The 17,904-nt window shown below is 44.2% G+C and overlaps 1 protein-coding gene across 2 annotated transcripts in view; it reads left to right on the top strand.

The window, feature by feature from the left end:
* The first annotated feature begins 35 nt into the window (after positions 1 to 35).
* Positions 36 to 17,904, top strand: part of ahcyl1 (adenosylhomocysteinase-like 1) — a 44,128-nt gene continuing 26,259 nt past the window's right edge. For both annotated transcript variants that reach the window (XM_061256861.1, XM_061256862.1), the window contains exon 1: positions 36 to 526. In XM_061256861.1, coding sequence (XP_061112845.1) covers positions 347 to 526 — 180 coding nt within the window. In that variant the 5' untranslated portion in view covers positions 36 to 346. The remainder of the gene's footprint in view (positions 527 to 17,904) is intronic.

Below are 17,904 nucleotides of genomic sequence, written 5' to 3'. Positions count from 1 at the left end.
ACCGCCCACCAACAGCTGCTGCATAGAGAGGCGCACTTTAGAAAGAGAGTGAGTGGGGTAATGCTCCTGTAAACCCTGCAGCGATTGCAATATTAATATATAACATAAGATAAAACTCGTTGAAATAAAACATTCACCATTCAAAAATATAGCCGGGAAACGTGCATTTGTTTCGACACAAACTGAGTATCCTTACTAGCGGTTCTAGCTAACCGTACGTCTTTCTTGAAAATAAGCGGACCAAGGTGACCACTCAGAATCATACATATTTGACAGCTTGCATTTGGAGCTTACAGAATATTACCCGCAATAGGCTACTTTAGCTATCTGATAGCCGTTGATTGTGATGTCGGACTCTGTCGGTGACGGGAAGTTGGAGGTGAAACAGGCCAGTAAAGAAGTCAAAGAGAGCGAGAATGTAGCGGAAAAATATTCGGCGATGACAGTGAGCAAGAACAGCGAGATGAACGTTGGTGAACTATCCGCAGCGTTCACTGCGGTCCCTACTCACAAATCTGTCAAGAAGGTAAGTGATTTCAACCGCGGGATCCTTTGCTGGGGTTATCACCGAGAGCACAGTGGTTTGCACGCAAACACTGTAGGCTACTGTAGAACTACTTAGCGTAATATTTCATATTTAGAGATGGTGCGTCCCACATCCAGTGTCTTGCTTATATTTTGGTAAATAATGAGGTAGGCTATTCATTTGCAAGAACATTTTTAACTTTAAAGAAGTGTACTCGTGTCCTAACTTTGTCGTTGATAGCCTATGTTCAAGATATGTAGCTGGCAAGCAAGCAACAGAACTTGAGTTTTTACACCTGTTCTGTGACCAAGTAGCAAATATTTATATAACTGGAAATTACAGTAGCTCTGGTGCATTGAATTAGATGTGTAAATGGTGAGATTACCATTGCAGTGAGGAAACAGTAGCACACTATTAATAGGAAGACCAGCTATTCAGCTAGTAGGCTATATTGCGAATTTTGCATTAATTTGTAGAAAGCTGTGTTATACGTCACTAGGAACCTACGAATATATTTTAATTTGAATGGTTTTTGGCTATCTACATTTGCGCAGTATTTTAATATTGTATTGTCGGTACAAAAGTAAGATATTGTCCTATTCCTTCAAGTAGCCTACGAGGAAGGAAAGTTGGCGACTGGACGTGCGGTAGCCTACATAGGCTACGTTTATTGCCAATTGGTGGTTTGAGCTGAACAAAATTACATTTAAATGAGCATCCATACGTTATACCTGATTTATGTTACTTAACGGTGCTTTATCCGTCGTCCTTCTGTTCTTGTCGTCCATGTACTTCACTTGAGATAAATACTGGAGAATAGCTATTGTTTCTATTATCTTGCTGTCTGGGTCCATGCGTTTTGTATGGAACCAGGAACTGTTTATATTGGTTCAGAAAGGACATTGTGTCAAATATTAAAATGTTTCGCATCCATGATAGGTTTCATCTTACTCCATACAGGAAGGATACTCAATGTTACCCAGAAAGAGCTGGTGTGGGTGCAGGCTTTTGTTCCAACCAAGCAGTTTCATCAAGGTCATTAGACCTTCGACCTGAGACTCTTAATGGTTGATTAGTAGAGTCAGGTGTATAACTGCTTGGTTGAAACAAAAGCCTGCACCCACACCAGCCCTGCCCATACTGCTGTCAAAAAGTCAAACAGGAGCCACAACATTTCTGCCAACGTGGCCTTTATGTCCCAATAACGCTTATGAATCGCCTAGTACTTCTGCACACTATTCATGGATTTATTTGAAAATGTTTGGTAGCTGTCTGAGCGTCGTGTCGCTGTTATAATGGGAGGCCCGAAGGGGCAGCGATGCGGTACTCCGGAGTCGCTGCTGGTGGTGTTAACATGGGCTCATGCCCCGACAGAGACAGGGGCTGCCCTGTCTCCTGTCCCCCAGGGCGGTCGGGGTGCACTGTCTCCTGTCCCCCAGGGGTGTCGGGGTGCACTGATTGGCAGTTGTGCACTAGCTCCAGCAGATCTCCTGGGGAGCTTAGTCACCCGGCTCCATCAGCTCTCTGACACAGACCAGGCTGTCCGATCAGGAGGTCCGAGGGCTGCTGGTTTCCCACCCTCCCTTTAGCTCAGAGTCTGGTGTGAAGACAGCCTGGCCAATGGGTTAGAACTGATTGTTCAGCTAATTACCTGGGAGAAAAGAAAACCAGGGCCAGATTTGGATTTGAGGTCCAGATCTGACGATGGCTTATCGAAGTGGACTTGTAGCACAAACACAGAATGGCTCTCAAACTCCTCTCCTGGAGGGTTGTCACTGTGCTTCAGCACCAAATCGAGTGTTATTAAATGTTTATTCAGGTGATTGATTGTTTACCAATTAGTTAAAGACTCCAGTCCACGCACCTTAGTTCCAATGCATAAACTTCCCAATTGGTAACAAAGAGACCCACAGTTTCCATGAATGACAAACATTGCCACTGGACATAGTTGGACATCCCTGGGCATGAATGAAATGGACAGTCTTTTGTGCTGGTTTGTGCTGGTTTGAAGCCATTTAGTCCTCCAACTCATCTCTAAGGATTTCACATTCTTTGCTCTTCTCTTGCGTTGAAATGTTATGCATACCTCTAAAAATCTTTAAAACTGCACACTGAGGTCTATCGTGTGTTGTTTCTTCACTGTGCTACTAAAAATTAAATTCCATTGTTGCATTGGTAGTGTTTAGTTCTGCCAGGTCCTGGTGTAAGGGTGCTCCCTGGTGGCCCATTTTTGCCTTGAGGAGTCAAAATCAAGCAGCCAAAAATAGGATTAGTTTTTGAAGCTCACTTCCTGGTCTTGTTGAGAGAAATTACCCACTAGTGCCAGTTGCGCTTGGCTCCCCTTTCAGTGTAAGTCAATGGCATCAATGCGGTCAAAATATGAAGTCAAGAATTATTTGTCCCACAAGAACATGTAGTCGGAACAGGTGAGTTTCCTTGGTCTAATGTCCCCCCCATGTGCCGATTTGTTGAGTTATTCTGTTATTTGGACAACATTTAGGTATTTTGTGGATGAATCAGGGACATTTTGCATCACTGCCAACGCTGCATTGTGCGTCACTGTATCTCATGCGCTTACTGGACAATCTGGACCCAAGCCTGACCTCATGACCCCACTGCGCTAGCTATATCTGGCTCCAATCTGTATCATGGCCGCACCAAATCTGCAGCTTCAAAACGTAGTCACTTTGTCCATATTATTTCTACAGTCTACGGTCAAGCACTAGTCTCACTCAACTGGTCTTAGGTTCAGCTGAAGGCTACTCTTTCTCTCCATCTCCTTATCTCTTTCTATGCTTCTCTGGACCCTCCTTACCTCTCTCTCCTAGCCCATGACGCTGATCCTAATGACGACAGGAACCACTGAGCTGTGTCTGGGACTAATTTGACTCCACTGGCTCCTGGAGACTATAGACCCCGAGTCCCATTGCTCACAGCTGGCTGCTCCTGGTATGCCCCAGTGCACTGCGATGGAGTCGGCCAAGCCTGTTTTATCCTGCCCTGCGCTTGGCAAAACGACAAACGCAAATCTGCTGACCCACAAGTATGGAGTGCTACAGAGGACACTGCAGGATTGATGTAGGGATCAGAGGAGTGTGGTTTTATTTGGAGCTGCAATGTGTCCCGACACAAAAGTAAAAAGTAAAAAGTCTCATTAAAATGAGCATTATTTGTTTGTTTGGAGGGTTTCGTATGGGTTTCCAACACGCAACTAGCCAACGCATTTTTTGCTGAAACAGTGAATATGAATAATGTAAACTTACCGTACAACCGCTTAGTTTTGAGTTCAGGTACTTCACCACCATGTTAGTGTCGACCAACATCTGCAGAGACCTGACTGAGTTCTGTTTGGGCTACAAACAGCTTACGGTGGCCCACAGAATCCAGCATGGAAAAACAGAGATAGAGCCGCATGTCTAATGGTCTTTTTAAGCGGCTGGTATTTTTAATTAATTGCCGTTTCTCCTTGGATTTTACATTTACACATTTACATTTTTGTCATTTGGCAGACGCTTTTAATCCAACGCGACTTACAAGTGCATAGGTTCTCTTTTTATTTTTTGGGTTAGACAAGGAGGATAGGGATATCAGAAAGGGGGGGGGGGGCGGGGGAAGGACTAAGGTACAGTTTGAAAAGGTGTGTTTTGAGCCTGCGTCGAAATAGGCGGAGGGATTCTGCTGTCCTGACAGTGGTAGGCAAGTCATTCCACCACTGAGGAACCATTTTGTATCCACCTTTTCCGAAGGATTCTTTTCCCCTGTCATGGCAATGGAGGGACCAGTAGTTATTAAAGTGGAACAGTTTGACACCAATAATTTTAGATCTCGGTTTAGACAAATTAGGATGCCTGTGACCTTTTCCCAGCCCGACCTAGCCCATCTCAGAGCTGCTATTCTAAGGATCAGTATGGCACTGAGATGTGAGACTAGGTTTGAATGCATCTGGTGATTTATTCAACAGTGAAGCACTCAGTAGGACAATAAACCTATTCATAATTTATAGAGGTACCACCACATTTACTGGATGTATTAGATATCTTACTGTGCCTACACATTTGCAATATTTTGAAAAGCAAGATGTGTACAATGCATTAGACATTACGCTTCAGCAAAAAAAACTTTTTGTGTGAATTGCTTTGCAGCAGTATCATACTGTGTGTATGCATTCTTGCCTAACCATATTCAGGGAAAATATGTACATGAGGGCTACTATAGTGTCCAGTCTCGTGGTTTCATATCCTGTTCGTTGTTCCGCACTAATGCTCTATTACTTATTAGTGATACAGGACTGCTTAGCTAGCCTCTTTTCCATGTGAAAATAATGCCTTCACCGCAGTTCTCCAGAGACTTTGGCAGTGAAAGCTGTCGCCATGTGTCCGCTGGTGGTATAATCAACGTCTAAAAGAAGATGCCGAAGTGTTTATGTGGTGAAAGATGTGTGACCTGTTGGTGATTAGTATAGGCACACCTGCGTCCCACACGTCTCTCAAATCCGAACCGCTTCTGTGGCAGTTGAGAGGGGGGATATTATAAATGTATGGGGGGGGGGGCCAATCCCCCCCCCTCCAATTATGAAGCGTGACAATGAGAAAAATTATATAGCAGTGAACAGCAGAGGAATACCACCAAGCTGGACAAACAGGTGGAAGGGAAGCAAGAACCAATGAGGAGTCACTATAGTGGGCACTGTACTCTTTTTTTCATTGTGACTCTGGACTCTGGGCAATGTGAGCAGTTGGTTGCACAGTTAACTGGTTAACCTTGTTACTTTGGTCTGAATTGGGTGCTGATTTTAAGATAAAAAGCGATTTCAGCGATTTAAGTTTCAGCGATTATCTGGAGACTGAATTAGCCGCTTTCATCGGTTAACGGCTGCATTCGTGGAGCAGACGCAGCCTTGGCAGTAAACATCAATATGTCTGTCATTACGACAGTCTGCCCACTGTTCTAAGCAGGATTTCCTTTGAGAACAGACGCCACTTTTGGAACAGCTTGCAGTGGAGGCTGACGTGTTTGGCCCGAACAAGACAAATGTTACTTACTGTTCGTTGACTGTTCTTGAACAAATTGGGGAAAAAAATTCATTTTTGACACAAATGTTCACTAATTTTACTATACTTCATTCGAATAAAGGTAATAGTTGGTCCTACAGTATTGTCTCTTAAAAAATCTGTGGGTAATCCTCGGTGAAAATTGCTTCCCTTCTCAATGTTGTGTCCAGCTTACCTTAGTTATTCAATTCAACACAATTGATCCTTCAAATTACAATTTTGACAAGAGGCAGATGTTTTCCAGCTAAAGTTACTTATCACAGTGCATGTAACGTGGAAAGCAAGCACCTCATATTGAATGCATATATTGGTGCTGTATTATTTGGGTGGTTATGGAGCCTTCATGGCTGCAGTAGAGTTGTGGCTCCAGGAGCAGTCTGTGGAGCACAGTCACGGGCACTGACCTGCCCTGTGTGTGGGTGTGCTGGCGCTAATATCCAGCCCACGCGCAACTCGAAACGCACGGCACGGTTACGTAATGTACGGCTTCTGCTGAGTCTCCGTCCGCTTGGCTAGCCGTTGTTTCTCAACGGGCCTGTTGTAGGGTTCCTGAGAGGGTTATTAGTGCAGGTGTACCTGGCCTGGCCAGGCTCTACAGAACTGCTCTCTTGCTGCCCATTTTCCACCGCAGTCTGAAAACTCATCTCTTCACGTGTAACGTAACAGCTTTGTGGGAGTCCCCTACACTATTGTCACTTGTTTTTTACTTGTCTATCTTTAGCATCTTGTATTTTTTACCTTGTATTCTATACCTTCAACTAGGACTTTTGAATTTGTACTTGTCTCCTGTAGTTCCTAAAGTTGTGTGTACTGGACATATGTTCATGGCCTTACAAACCATCATATATGAATTGTACCCATTCTGACATGTTCGGTTGCTTGTTGTATGACCTTGATATTGTTTTGAACGTTGCTGTTATGATTCTGAGTATTGTCTGTTAGTTTTATTTGTTATTCTTGTATATTTATAATTTTTCATTATTATGTCTGGTTCTCTGTTTAAATTTCATATTCATAGCACTCATCTTCCCCTGTGATGTCTATGTCTTTATGTAGTCCTGAGCCCGAGTCACTGCCCTGTCTGCCTGATTCACTATTCGGGTGGTTTTGGAATTTTCCGGTTTCCCACGATTCCTTCTTCGTCTCGTTTTCTATAACTTCCTCCTTTTTTCTCCATTCATGTTTGTAGATGGCACTAATCTACGAATAACTACTAACATAGATTGTGTACGGTACTACATTATATTAACACATTAATTGTCTGTCTAACTAACTAAAGTCTCTAGTTTTGGGTAATTGTAATTTAATCAGACCAACTCTATCTCTACTTCGATACTGCTCTATAACTCCACCTCCCTGTTCTATCTGTGATTGTCTGCCTTGATTCAGCGAAGTGTTCGCACCTGCTCTCCCCTATCACTACGTTCCTTAATTGTCTACTCCAGAGCCGTTTGTATTTTGTATTACGTGTCTTTGTGAATCCAGTCCGCGTCTTTGTGTATCCTTTGCTATTGTATTATTGCCCTTTCATGTTTCACCTGATATTTATTTCTTAGATCATCCTCACTACCATGCCCCGCCTAGTTTTTGTCATCCCTCTGTGTATTTAAACCCTAGTCTCAGCAGTGAACCTTGTCAGAACGTTCATCGATATTTCTGAGCCAATTATTTGTACGCCTGTTATACTAGAGATTCCTGAGACACCCTTCTTCCTGCCTTCTGTTTTGTCTGCCTTTTGGTTTTTGGTTTTTGATCTTCTTTACATTCTTTTTGACTACGCTCTTGCCCTGCCTTTTTTGTACCTCACATTTCTGATTATCTGTTTTTTTTTTTCACCCTGGACTGTTCAACTACTATTCTTTGGCATCTCGATTTTGGTATTACCTTGGATTACTGGTTTTTGATATCGGACTGTTAATAAACAATGATTTCTGATTATCCCCTGGTCTGCACTTGGGTCTCCTGGGTCTCCTACAGTTGCTTTAGATAAAACCGTCCCTTAAATAAAATGTAATGTACAGAAGACAGTCCAGTTATTTTCAACCCTCCTTCTATTTCCTGCAATGCTACCAAAGAGCACCGAATTCCACAGCCTGCAGCTCCCAGTAATTACTGTTGCTCAGGGTCCCTACTGGAATGTCAAATCCTCTTTGAATCCTGCCAGGAAGGGCACCCAAGGGATATTAGCTAACCCCCCCTCCCCCTTACTACCACATGCACACACACACATGCACGCACACGTGTACACACACACACACACACACACACACGCGCGCGTACGCATATACACGCAAGCATGCACATAGAAGGGATGCTTTTCAGGAAGCTAGCGCTTAGCGTCGCGTCGCTGTAAAATTAATTCCTGTCAAATTCACGGGCATCTCATGCACAAGTGCACGTGATGCTAAGGACCCCGTCGGTCCATACTAATAAATCGCTTGGTTTTTATGTGTCCTCTTTATTCCTGTGTTCTTTCTTCTTCCTCTCCCTCTCTTTTCCCGTTGTCCCGTTCTGTTGCTTTCCCCCCTTCTGCATGGGATTAAAACAGAATCCATGAGAAGAGTTGGCTACGTCAGAGAGAATCCTTCTTTAATCTGAACATGGAAGCATGAGTTATCCATGGAGTAGGTCTTGTGCCGGCGTTTACTGGCCCGCTTGTGCACGCAGTCTCGTTCTCTTGCACGTCTCTGTGACTGCATGTCACCGCTGCTAGTTAGAAATGCAGTGGTCATTTGAGAACATTTGCACAGGTTCACGTGAGGCTTCTCACTGATTTTCGGTTAGGGGAGTTTTCCTGAATTGAGGCATGAGCCCCGTTAACTTCGGAATTGTACACTCACCGAGCACTTTATTAGGAACACCTGTACACTTCCTTATTCATGTCAATCGTGTGGCAGCAGTGAAATGCATAAAAACATGCAGATATGGGTTAATAATGACCATCAGAATGGGGAAGAAATATGACTTCAGTTACTTTGACCGTGGAATGATTGTTCTGGTTTGAACAGGCTGGTTTGAATATCTCAGAAACTGCTGATTTCCTGAGATTTTCATGCACAAGAGTCTCTAGAGTTTGCAGAGAGTGGTATAAAACCTCTAAGTGGATAGGCTACAGCAGCAGAAGACATAATAAGTATAAAAATAAGTCTAATAAATACCTAATGAAGTGTATGTTCCCATTATAAAAGTGTGCAATACTCCATTCAGAGCAGTATGTAATCTTTTGGATCTGTTTCAGTCAATCAGTCGAGTCCACAGAGGCCACTTTGCCGTCTCATCTTCCAGTTCTCAAACCTGGAAAGCTTAGCCAAATTCCGTCAAAATAAAAGCTTGTTTTGGTTCACCATTCATCGTGTGTATAATTGGAGATAGAGTGTGCTTTTTATCCTCCAAAGGATTCAGCTTGTTTCATAAGATCCTAGACAGTGGACTGTTGTTCACAAGAACCATTTGTTCCTGCACAGACACTTAAATCATGGCTTCTCTCCTGAAGTAATGCCCTTAGTCACTGCCTGCTAGATCTCCAGGGAGCTGGAGCATTTTGAGAAGATGTTCAGTGAAATGCAGTGACCTTTATCTAGGTATGTATGTAGCAAAGCCTTTCACACCATGGTCCAATCCATACCATAATAAAAAAGAGCTGTTTTTTTAATAGTTTTTTTTAAATTGTGTATTAGCAGGATGAGCTCCTTGAGCTGACTGCATTCCTACTATTAGAGAACTACAAATCCTACTGTTAGAGAACTACAATAATTACTTTAATGAAAATGGAATGGAAAGGGGGAGGGGGGCCTCTTAGCAGTCATTTGAGACAAATCAAATTAAATCAAATTAAAGTTTCCCCCCCAGTTGTGTTGGAACTGAAGAACGTGCTGTAAAATGCTAAGTAGCAGTTACTGTAAATTGATTCACATTTACGACATGAGGCAATCGTGCCCGGTTTCATGGCGCCCAACACTGCAGCATCCGGTGAAGAGCAGGTTACGACTCACTGTACCGTAACCAAAGATGGCCTCGAACTGTCATCTGTGTCTCCAAAACTATACGGCCTACTAAAATGTGGAAAATGATAGGTTGAGACACAGGGGGGAGGGGGGGAAACAACAACAACATCTTTTTGTCATCTGTGCTTGTCACGGGACTGGAACAAGGTTTCTTGTCTGGGGGTCCTGTGTAGAGTTTGCGCCGGGCGCTGGGAGGGACTGTCGTTATGACACAAACATAACACCGGGGCTCTCGTTACTCTCCGTCAAAGCCGCTTTGTCCTTGAGACACGCCGCCACCCAGCCGGCTTCTGTTCAGCTGAACGAGCACAGGGGCTATTCTGCTGTACGCATTAACCCTCCTGAACGCGCAGGGGGGCTATTCTGCTGTAAGCGTTAACCCTCCTGAACGCGCAGGGGGGCTATTCTCCTGTAAGCGTTAACCCTCCTGAACGCGCAGGGGGGCTATTCTCCTGTAAGCGTTAAGCCTCCTGAACGCGCAGGGGGGCTATTCTGCTGTAAGCGTTAACCCTCCTGAACGCGCACAGGGGGGCTATTCTGCTGTAAGCGTTAACCCTCCTGAACGCGCACAGGGGGGCTATTCTGCTGTAGGCATTAACCCTCCTGAACGAGCGCAGGGGCTATTCTGCTGTACGCATTAACCCTCCTGAACGCGCAGGGGGGCTATTCTGCTGTAAGCGTTAACCCTCCTGAACGCGCAGGGGGCTATTCTGCTGTAAGCGTTAACCCTCCTGAACGCGCAGGGGGGCTATTCTGCTGTAAGCGTTAACCCTCCTGAACGCGCAGGGGGCTATTCTGCTGTACGCATTAACCCTCCTGAACGCGCAGGGGGGCTATTCTGCTGTAAGCTTTAACCCCTCTGAACGAGCGCAGGGGCTATTCTGCTGTAAGTGTTAACCCTCCTGAACGAGCAGGGGGGCTATTCTGCTGTAAGCGTTAACCCTCCTGAACGAGCTGTACGCATTAACCCCCCTATTGTGTCTGGCGTCCGTTTCACCCCATTTAGTGTTTCACATCTTTTGAAAATCAGTTAACCTTATTTCATATTGATACTGTGTGATTTTTCTAATTTTCTAATTTGGTGGGATTAAATGGTAAACATGCAATAAACATACTGCTATGCTAAGTCCTGTACCAACTTTGTATGCAAATGTGTTGTGTGGGGGTTCTTTTGACCCTCTAACTGTATAAAATGTCAGAAAAAATATAATATTTTTTATCTCTGATTTCTTTGCACAGGTGCCAAACTTTCACTTACTTAAGCTCTAAAATGAGATATTTCTCACAGATTTATGGACTAAAGGATTGGAAACAGCCTGTGTGGGCGGCCTGTAGCGTAGAGGTTAGGGTAAATGACTGGGACCCACAAGGTTGGTGGTCGATCCCCAGTGCAGCTACAATACGATCCGCACAGCCGTTGGGCCCTTGAGCAAGGCCCTTAACCCTTCATTGCTCCAGGGGAGGATTGTCTCCTGAGTAGTCTAATCAACTGTACATCGCTCTGGATAAGAGCGTCTGCCAAATGCCAATAATGTAACGTAATGAAATGAAACAATAAGACGGCGACAGCCAATGTATATATTTCTATTACAATAATTGTGCATTTATTTAAACTGTTGGGCTCAATTAGACCCCAAACATAAAAGTGGTCATAAAATCTTAACATAATAGGAGGGTTAATATCAGTCTGAACTGGAGTGACCTCTATCAGGATCTTATGTACTGTGAATGAAATGATGATTTCCTCATTAACAAGGAGTTTCTGCCGGCAGAACTGCTGCTCACCGCTGACCATTCCACGGTCAGAACTTGATTGGAATCCACCTGTGATGGACATAGTTTAGAAATCCACACACCTGTGTATATAAGGCCCTACAATTCTTACTGTCTGGACTAAAACCAAGCCATGAAGACCAATGAACTCTCTGTAGACCTCTGCGATAAAATTGTGGCGAGGCATAGATCAGGGCAAGGGTATAAAACTATTTTTAAAGCTTTGAGGGTTCCCAGGCGCACAGTGATCTCAATAATTAGGAAGTACTCTGCAGGACAACCATCTCAGCAGCGCTCCATCAGTCAGGCCTTTATTGTAGCGTGTTAGAAGGAATATGACAGCCCACTTGGAGTTTGCCAAATGTGCATGAGGAATTTCTTTTCTCCAAGCACTGTGTCTGGCGAACACCAGGCACCGCTCATCACCTGGCTAATACCATCCCTGCGGTGAAGCATGGTGGTGGCAGCGGGGGTGCTTCTCAGTGGCAGGGACACGGAGACTGGTCAGAATTGAGGGAAGGCTGAATGCAGCCAAATACAGAGAGGTCCTTGAAGAAAGCCTGCTCCAGAAAACCGGTTCACCGGTTCACTTCCCATCCAATATTACGGAGCTTGGGAGGATCTGCCCAAATCCAGCATGCAAAGCTTGTAGAGACTTACTCAAGAGACTCAAAGCTGTAACTGAATTAATAAATACTCTAAATACTTAGCAAGAATACTTTGCAAGAATTTTTAAAAACTAAAATTTAACTTTGTCATGTTGGGTTATTGAGTGTAGATTGATTGGCAAAAATGGCAATTTTATCCATTTTTTATCCATTTTAAATCTACAGTACAATAAAGTGTGCAAAAAGTGAATTGGTCTGAATACTTTCTGAAGTATCACTGTATTTCAGAAAATTGCTGGTTAATTCTCATATCCACGGTAGTCCTAAATTGTGAACGCATGCACCAGGACATTGAAACTAAGCTATTTGAGGAAAATGAGTCAATCCTGCATTGTGTTAAAATATGCTACAGCACAAAATTATGTAACTTAAGTACCTGTTTTCTTAGTACGTGTTTCCCTAATTAATCAAGAAATTGGCTGGATTGCAAATTAGCATACACAAGAGTACTCTAGAACTGGGACAGGGAATCATTGCCTAATAAAATTAATGAGGAGCATCAATAGAACTTTGATGCTGTATTGTAATAATGCATATATATTTATCAGCATGTGTATCACTTAGCTAACCGCTATGTTCCCACAATATGGTGGCAACATTAACATGTGGCTACATCAACACTGCAATCCATGCCTCCTTTACAAAGTGACCTGAATGGCTTACCGACAGACAATGTTTTTTTTTTGACAGTTTTTTAGGAAAACCCGACACTGGATGTGAAACTTCAGTACTGCAGTCACAAAATACTTCCTTGTGATTCTTGCCATTAAAGGTGCTTGCAGATGCAGCTTCTCAATAAAACTCTTGTCAGCACCAGACAGGACTAATGGAGCGCTCAGCAGTCTGTGCTGTGGCCGTTTGGTGGTTTTGGCTTCAAGCAGCACTACTGTACGTGCCCCAGGTTTGGCCAACTTCTGTGTGCCCCTATGAAAGCTATGAGCGGTGGATGCCTAGCGAACTGCAGCTGAAACTGCAAACAAACCCGCTGTCCTCACAGCTAGCAGCAACGAGGGATCTTTTGACAAACATTCCAGAAATAGCCAGCCTTCACCATGGCTCTGACCTTTTGAATTTTCGAACTGATCTACGTTGGGTTTGACCTGCCTTTTGTATTTTTCATGGATATCAGGCAGACCTGGGTGAAATACGTAATTGTTTTGGATTCAAATACTTTTCTACACTGTACTAAGCTTCTCAGGTGTATTGGAACCTATGAAATACTCTCAGAAAGTGCAAACCCCACCTTCTGGTCCTCTTGGCTGGTTCAATTACAACAGGCAAGATCAATCGCGTACAGAAAAGTATTTGAATCCAAAACAATAACGCGTATTTGACCCAGGTCTGGTATCTGGTCACACAGCAGTGTAATTTAGGATTTGATGTTTTCACTGGCCCCCATATTGCTCTTTTTGACCGAGCACTTGCAAAGTGAGAAGGTGCTTGCAGACAATGATGGGGAGATACTGCCCCCAAGAAAAAAAGCTTTGCTCAGGGTGACATAATGGCCGTATTCAGGGATCCATTTCACTGAGGATGGAAGGCATCTTTGTTGGCGAGGGAAACAATGCCAACCCCGCCTGAACCGCTGCCAGCTGGGCAGGGTCACAGCGCTACGCCAGACGGTTCCCCGGGCCACCGTTGCCATGGTGATCAAAGGCAAAGGGACCATGTAATGGAAGAGTTATGGTCTCCTCTTACCTGAGTCTGAAGCCAGAGAACCTGATGCTGGCAAATAAAAAATAAGTCATTACATGAATTTAAATTGGGTTAGGTAATGCAAGTCTTCCTCTGTTTTATGTCTGTGGGATGTTCTATGACACTGGATATTGGGATTAGTGTCTTTATTCTTATTTAACAGGAAGCCAATTTTAGCAGAAAATAATTCGTTTTTAAGTGAAATGTCAAAGATCTGTTAAGCATTGAGAACCGGTATTTTCTTGCCCTTGCACCTGATTACAGTTTACAGTTGTAGTGTGTGTATGTGCCATATACTGTACACTCAAAATAGGAAAGGCATGATTGGTTCCTTCTCGAATTTTCATAACAATGTCAGTGACGTGTGGAATTAAAATGAGTTGTGCGCATGTCTGTGCCTCGTTGTGTTGTGATTGCACATCACTCATTTTTGATAACACGCAATGAAAAATGTCATTAAACCATAAAATGTCACTCACCTACTCCAATTTTCAGAGAACGCTTTTCGGCTGAGATGTCAAGCTGTCCCATAACTCCTGGAGTCTGGCAACTGGGAGTACTTAAAAAAAAAATCTCTGCCATGCCTGTCATAGAGCTGCTGATTTATGGCTGTTTTTGTTGTTTCTCCAGAAATAGAGTTAGGTTGCTTGCCACCGACAATAAACAGTGGCTTTGTGGTCATCAGCAATGTATCATACCAGTAAGACATACAGAGGATAACCACGCAGTTTATGGCATTAAGCAATGACAACTGAATGTGTTCTCATTCAGACGCTGGTGTAGGCAACCACATTTATACTGACGTGGGATTAAGCTTTGTCTCTCCTGCAGTGTTTTGTACACTTGAAGTACAGGTGAGGATCGCTGTGTTCTTGTTTTTCAGGGAGTGGTGACCCCTATTTGCCTGTTTTCTACAACACCAGTCTAGCGTCACGCCACTCTGAGCACCAGGACACCAGCAACACGCTGAGTCAGGGGCGCGGTTTGAGCTCAGCATCTTCACACAGATACTGGCCTACTGTGTTTGAGCTCAGAGTCTTTACAGAGATACCTGACTACTGTGTTTGAGCTCAGAGTCTTTACAGAGATACCTGACTACTGTGTTTGAGCTCAGAGTCTTTACACAGATACTGGCCTTCTGTGTTTGAGCGGTCTTTACACAGATACTGGCCTGCTGTGTTTGAGCGGTCTTTACACAGATACTGGCCTGCTGCGTTTGAGCGGTCTTTACACAGATACTGGCCTGCTGTGTTTGAGCGGTCTTTACACAGATACTGGCCTGCTGTGTTTGAGCGGTCTTTACACAGATACTGGCCTGCTGTGTTTGAGCGGTCTTTACACAGATACTGGCCTGCTGTGTTTGAGCGGTCTTTACACAGATACTGGCCTGCTGTGTTTGAGCGGTCTTTACACAGATACTGGCCTGCTGTGTTTGAGCGGTCTTTACACAGATATGTATGAGGGTAAGGTCAAAAGAAGAAAGGTGGACTGGGTGGACTCAGGCTGAAGTCACCCAGGAGGATCAGGGGAGTGCCATTGTCTGGCGAGGAGCTAAGAAGGATGTCCATCTCATCCAAGAGGCTCCACAGAGGACCTGGAGGGCGATAAACAACAGTAATAAAGGGTTTACATGGGAAAGTAACAGAAACTGCCTGAAATTCAAAAGAGAAGAAGGAGAAGGATGAAGAGAAGACACTAGAGCTCCATGAGGATGAGATTAGGAGACCTGTGCCTCTTCCTCTGCCAGTGGGTCAGGGTGTGTGGGAAAAGAATAGGCAGAGGACAGCCGGGGTGGCTGTTTTCTCTTGTGAGAGACACGTTTTTGTTAAAGCAAGAAAGTCAAGGTTGAGATGGGAGGCATAGGCCGATATGAAGTCTGCTTTCTGGACAGCCAACTGGCATTTCCAGAGGCCACCAGCCACACAGAGATCACCAGCGGATCTGGGAGGGAAGACCAGGTTAGACACATTCCAGCTATGTTGGCCGGAAGCAAACCTCCTACCTGACTGGGACCTGGGGAGAGGAGAGATGACAGGAATGGGAAGGAAACACATGGAGGGAACTAGGGTAAATGGGTGGACAAGAAGAATCCGGACATCAGACTCTCAGACAGCCTCGATGGACACCCGCTAGATAGACACCCTCGACTTTGTACACCTGCGACTTCGTACGACGAGACAAGTAGATGAGGCTGCCGCACCCAGCTGCCGCTCGTGCGCTACCAACCACTTAAATACCTAGCTGAGACACTGCCAACAGAGGCTCCTCCGGCAACAATTTCTGTGGCCTGCCAGCCAATTGTAGACGACAGCCTACCTCAATAGCCTAGCTTACCTGAGAAAAATAAACACACAACCCAGTTTCACTGCAGTCTAAATAAACACTAGTTGCAGTTACACTAGCAAACAAACAGCAGAATCGCACTACAGTGACTACTAAACTCACAAACAAAAAAAAAGCACAAACAGGCGATACTTAACTAATCCTGGAGATGATGCTACAAAAACACGTTGGAGTACACAAATGCTCAGTGAAGTGAAATCAGCTGCACCGGCTAATAAACCCTGGACAAGGTGCAAACTATAGGCTACCTCAATAGCCTAGCTCTTCTGAGACACTTGTAGTGTTGAGTGGAGTACTGTTTCGTGAGCTGTGCATTTAAGGGTTTAAGTTTTATCTATATGATCAGTCTAGGACTTAGAACTGTGCTTCCTTTGGGTCTTCCTCGCACATGTCCCTCATTCTGAATTGTACTTTATCTTACGCACTCTGGACAAGAGCGTCTGCTAAATGACTGTAATGTAATGTCATTTAGTTGTGGTCTGAAAGCGCTAATGTTGGTACAATCACGGAGAGGGGCCCAAGGCACTGTAAGATCTGCCACCTACAGAGGACGGTCTGGTTTTAGGGTTCATAAGTAGACCAGTGCCAGAGGACCTTAGAGTACTGGTGTCGAGTCTATGAAAAGCAAGAGAGAGGCAAGAGAGGCAGGAGGGAGCAAGGCGATGGAGGGCTTTGAATGTGATGTTGAGCAGTTTGTAATGTATGTGTGAGGTAATTGGGAGCCAATGTAGTGCACAGAGCATGGGTGTTATGTGAGCACATTTCTTGGTGCGTGTGAGTGCATTACACTACATTATAGACGTTCTTATCCAGAGCGACATACAACAAAGTGCACTGAAAGCCCTAGAGGGAAGTACAGGTCCTATGTGCTAGAAGTGTCCACGTAGATAAAAACTTGAACCCAATAGATTAATCTGATGAGAACAAACCCACCAAGAAGCAGCAATAAAACTGTTTTGGCAAATACAACAGCCTGGTAACTGAGTACCCTGGGAGCTCTGTATTACAGGACAAAATGTCCATTGTCACTTGATCAGGCCACTGAAACGTTTTGCAAGATGTTGGCTTTACCCACACGCAGAAGGAAGCATCAGTGTTAATAATACTTGGCAGTGTCTAACCCAGGGATCTCAGACTCAGATCCTGGAGGGCTGCTGTGTCTGCTGGGCTTTGATGTGCTTCATTTAAGTCATTGATTGGCTAAATAATCTGTCCAGCTTGTTTCCAAAGCCTAAAATGGCCGCTAATGGAAAGGACTGTACAAAAACCAGAAGAGACTGTAGCCTTGTGTGGTGTGTGGTGAATTAACTTCAGAAGTACTATCACAGCAATCAGTGGTGAGACTTAGTGGTGGGTTAACAATTCATAGAGCTGTCAGCAAATTAAAAACAAGGCAATTGGTTGGAACAAAAACTAGTACGCAGACTGGCCCCCAAGGACCGGAGTTGGGCACCCCTGTGTTCAAGCTATTTTGTTGCTCTATTCTCTTCAGTGAGGCTTTGAATATGTACCAGCTACACTTTAGCTCCCTGTTTTCATTGCCCCTTCCCTTCTGATCCCTGATTGGTGGCTGCCTTGTAATTAGTTTGTAGGTGCACAAAGTTTGGCACAAGAAACATTCACATGCTGTGTGATTACTTTTGGTTGTGCCCTCTGGTCAAACCCATGTACTGCAACAGCACTAAGAGACATTCAATGGAGAAAGCATTAAGAAATACATTTGGCTCCAGAATAATTAGAACCCTTAAATATGCACAAAATACACAGTAGACTAAATGAAATACAGTTATTGACATGACGTGAGCTTTATTTTCCAACATGTGTAGAGTAGTGTCCATTAGTAT

This window comes from Conger conger, chromosome 10 (assembly GCF_963514075.1).
Source record: "Conger conger chromosome 10, fConCon1.1, whole genome shotgun sequence".
In the NCBI taxonomy this organism is placed as follows: Eukaryota; Metazoa; Chordata; class Actinopteri; order Anguilliformes; family Congridae; genus Conger; species Conger conger.
The sequence above is the reverse complement of the archived record's forward strand: the minus strand, read 5'-3'. Positions and strand labels throughout refer to the sequence as shown.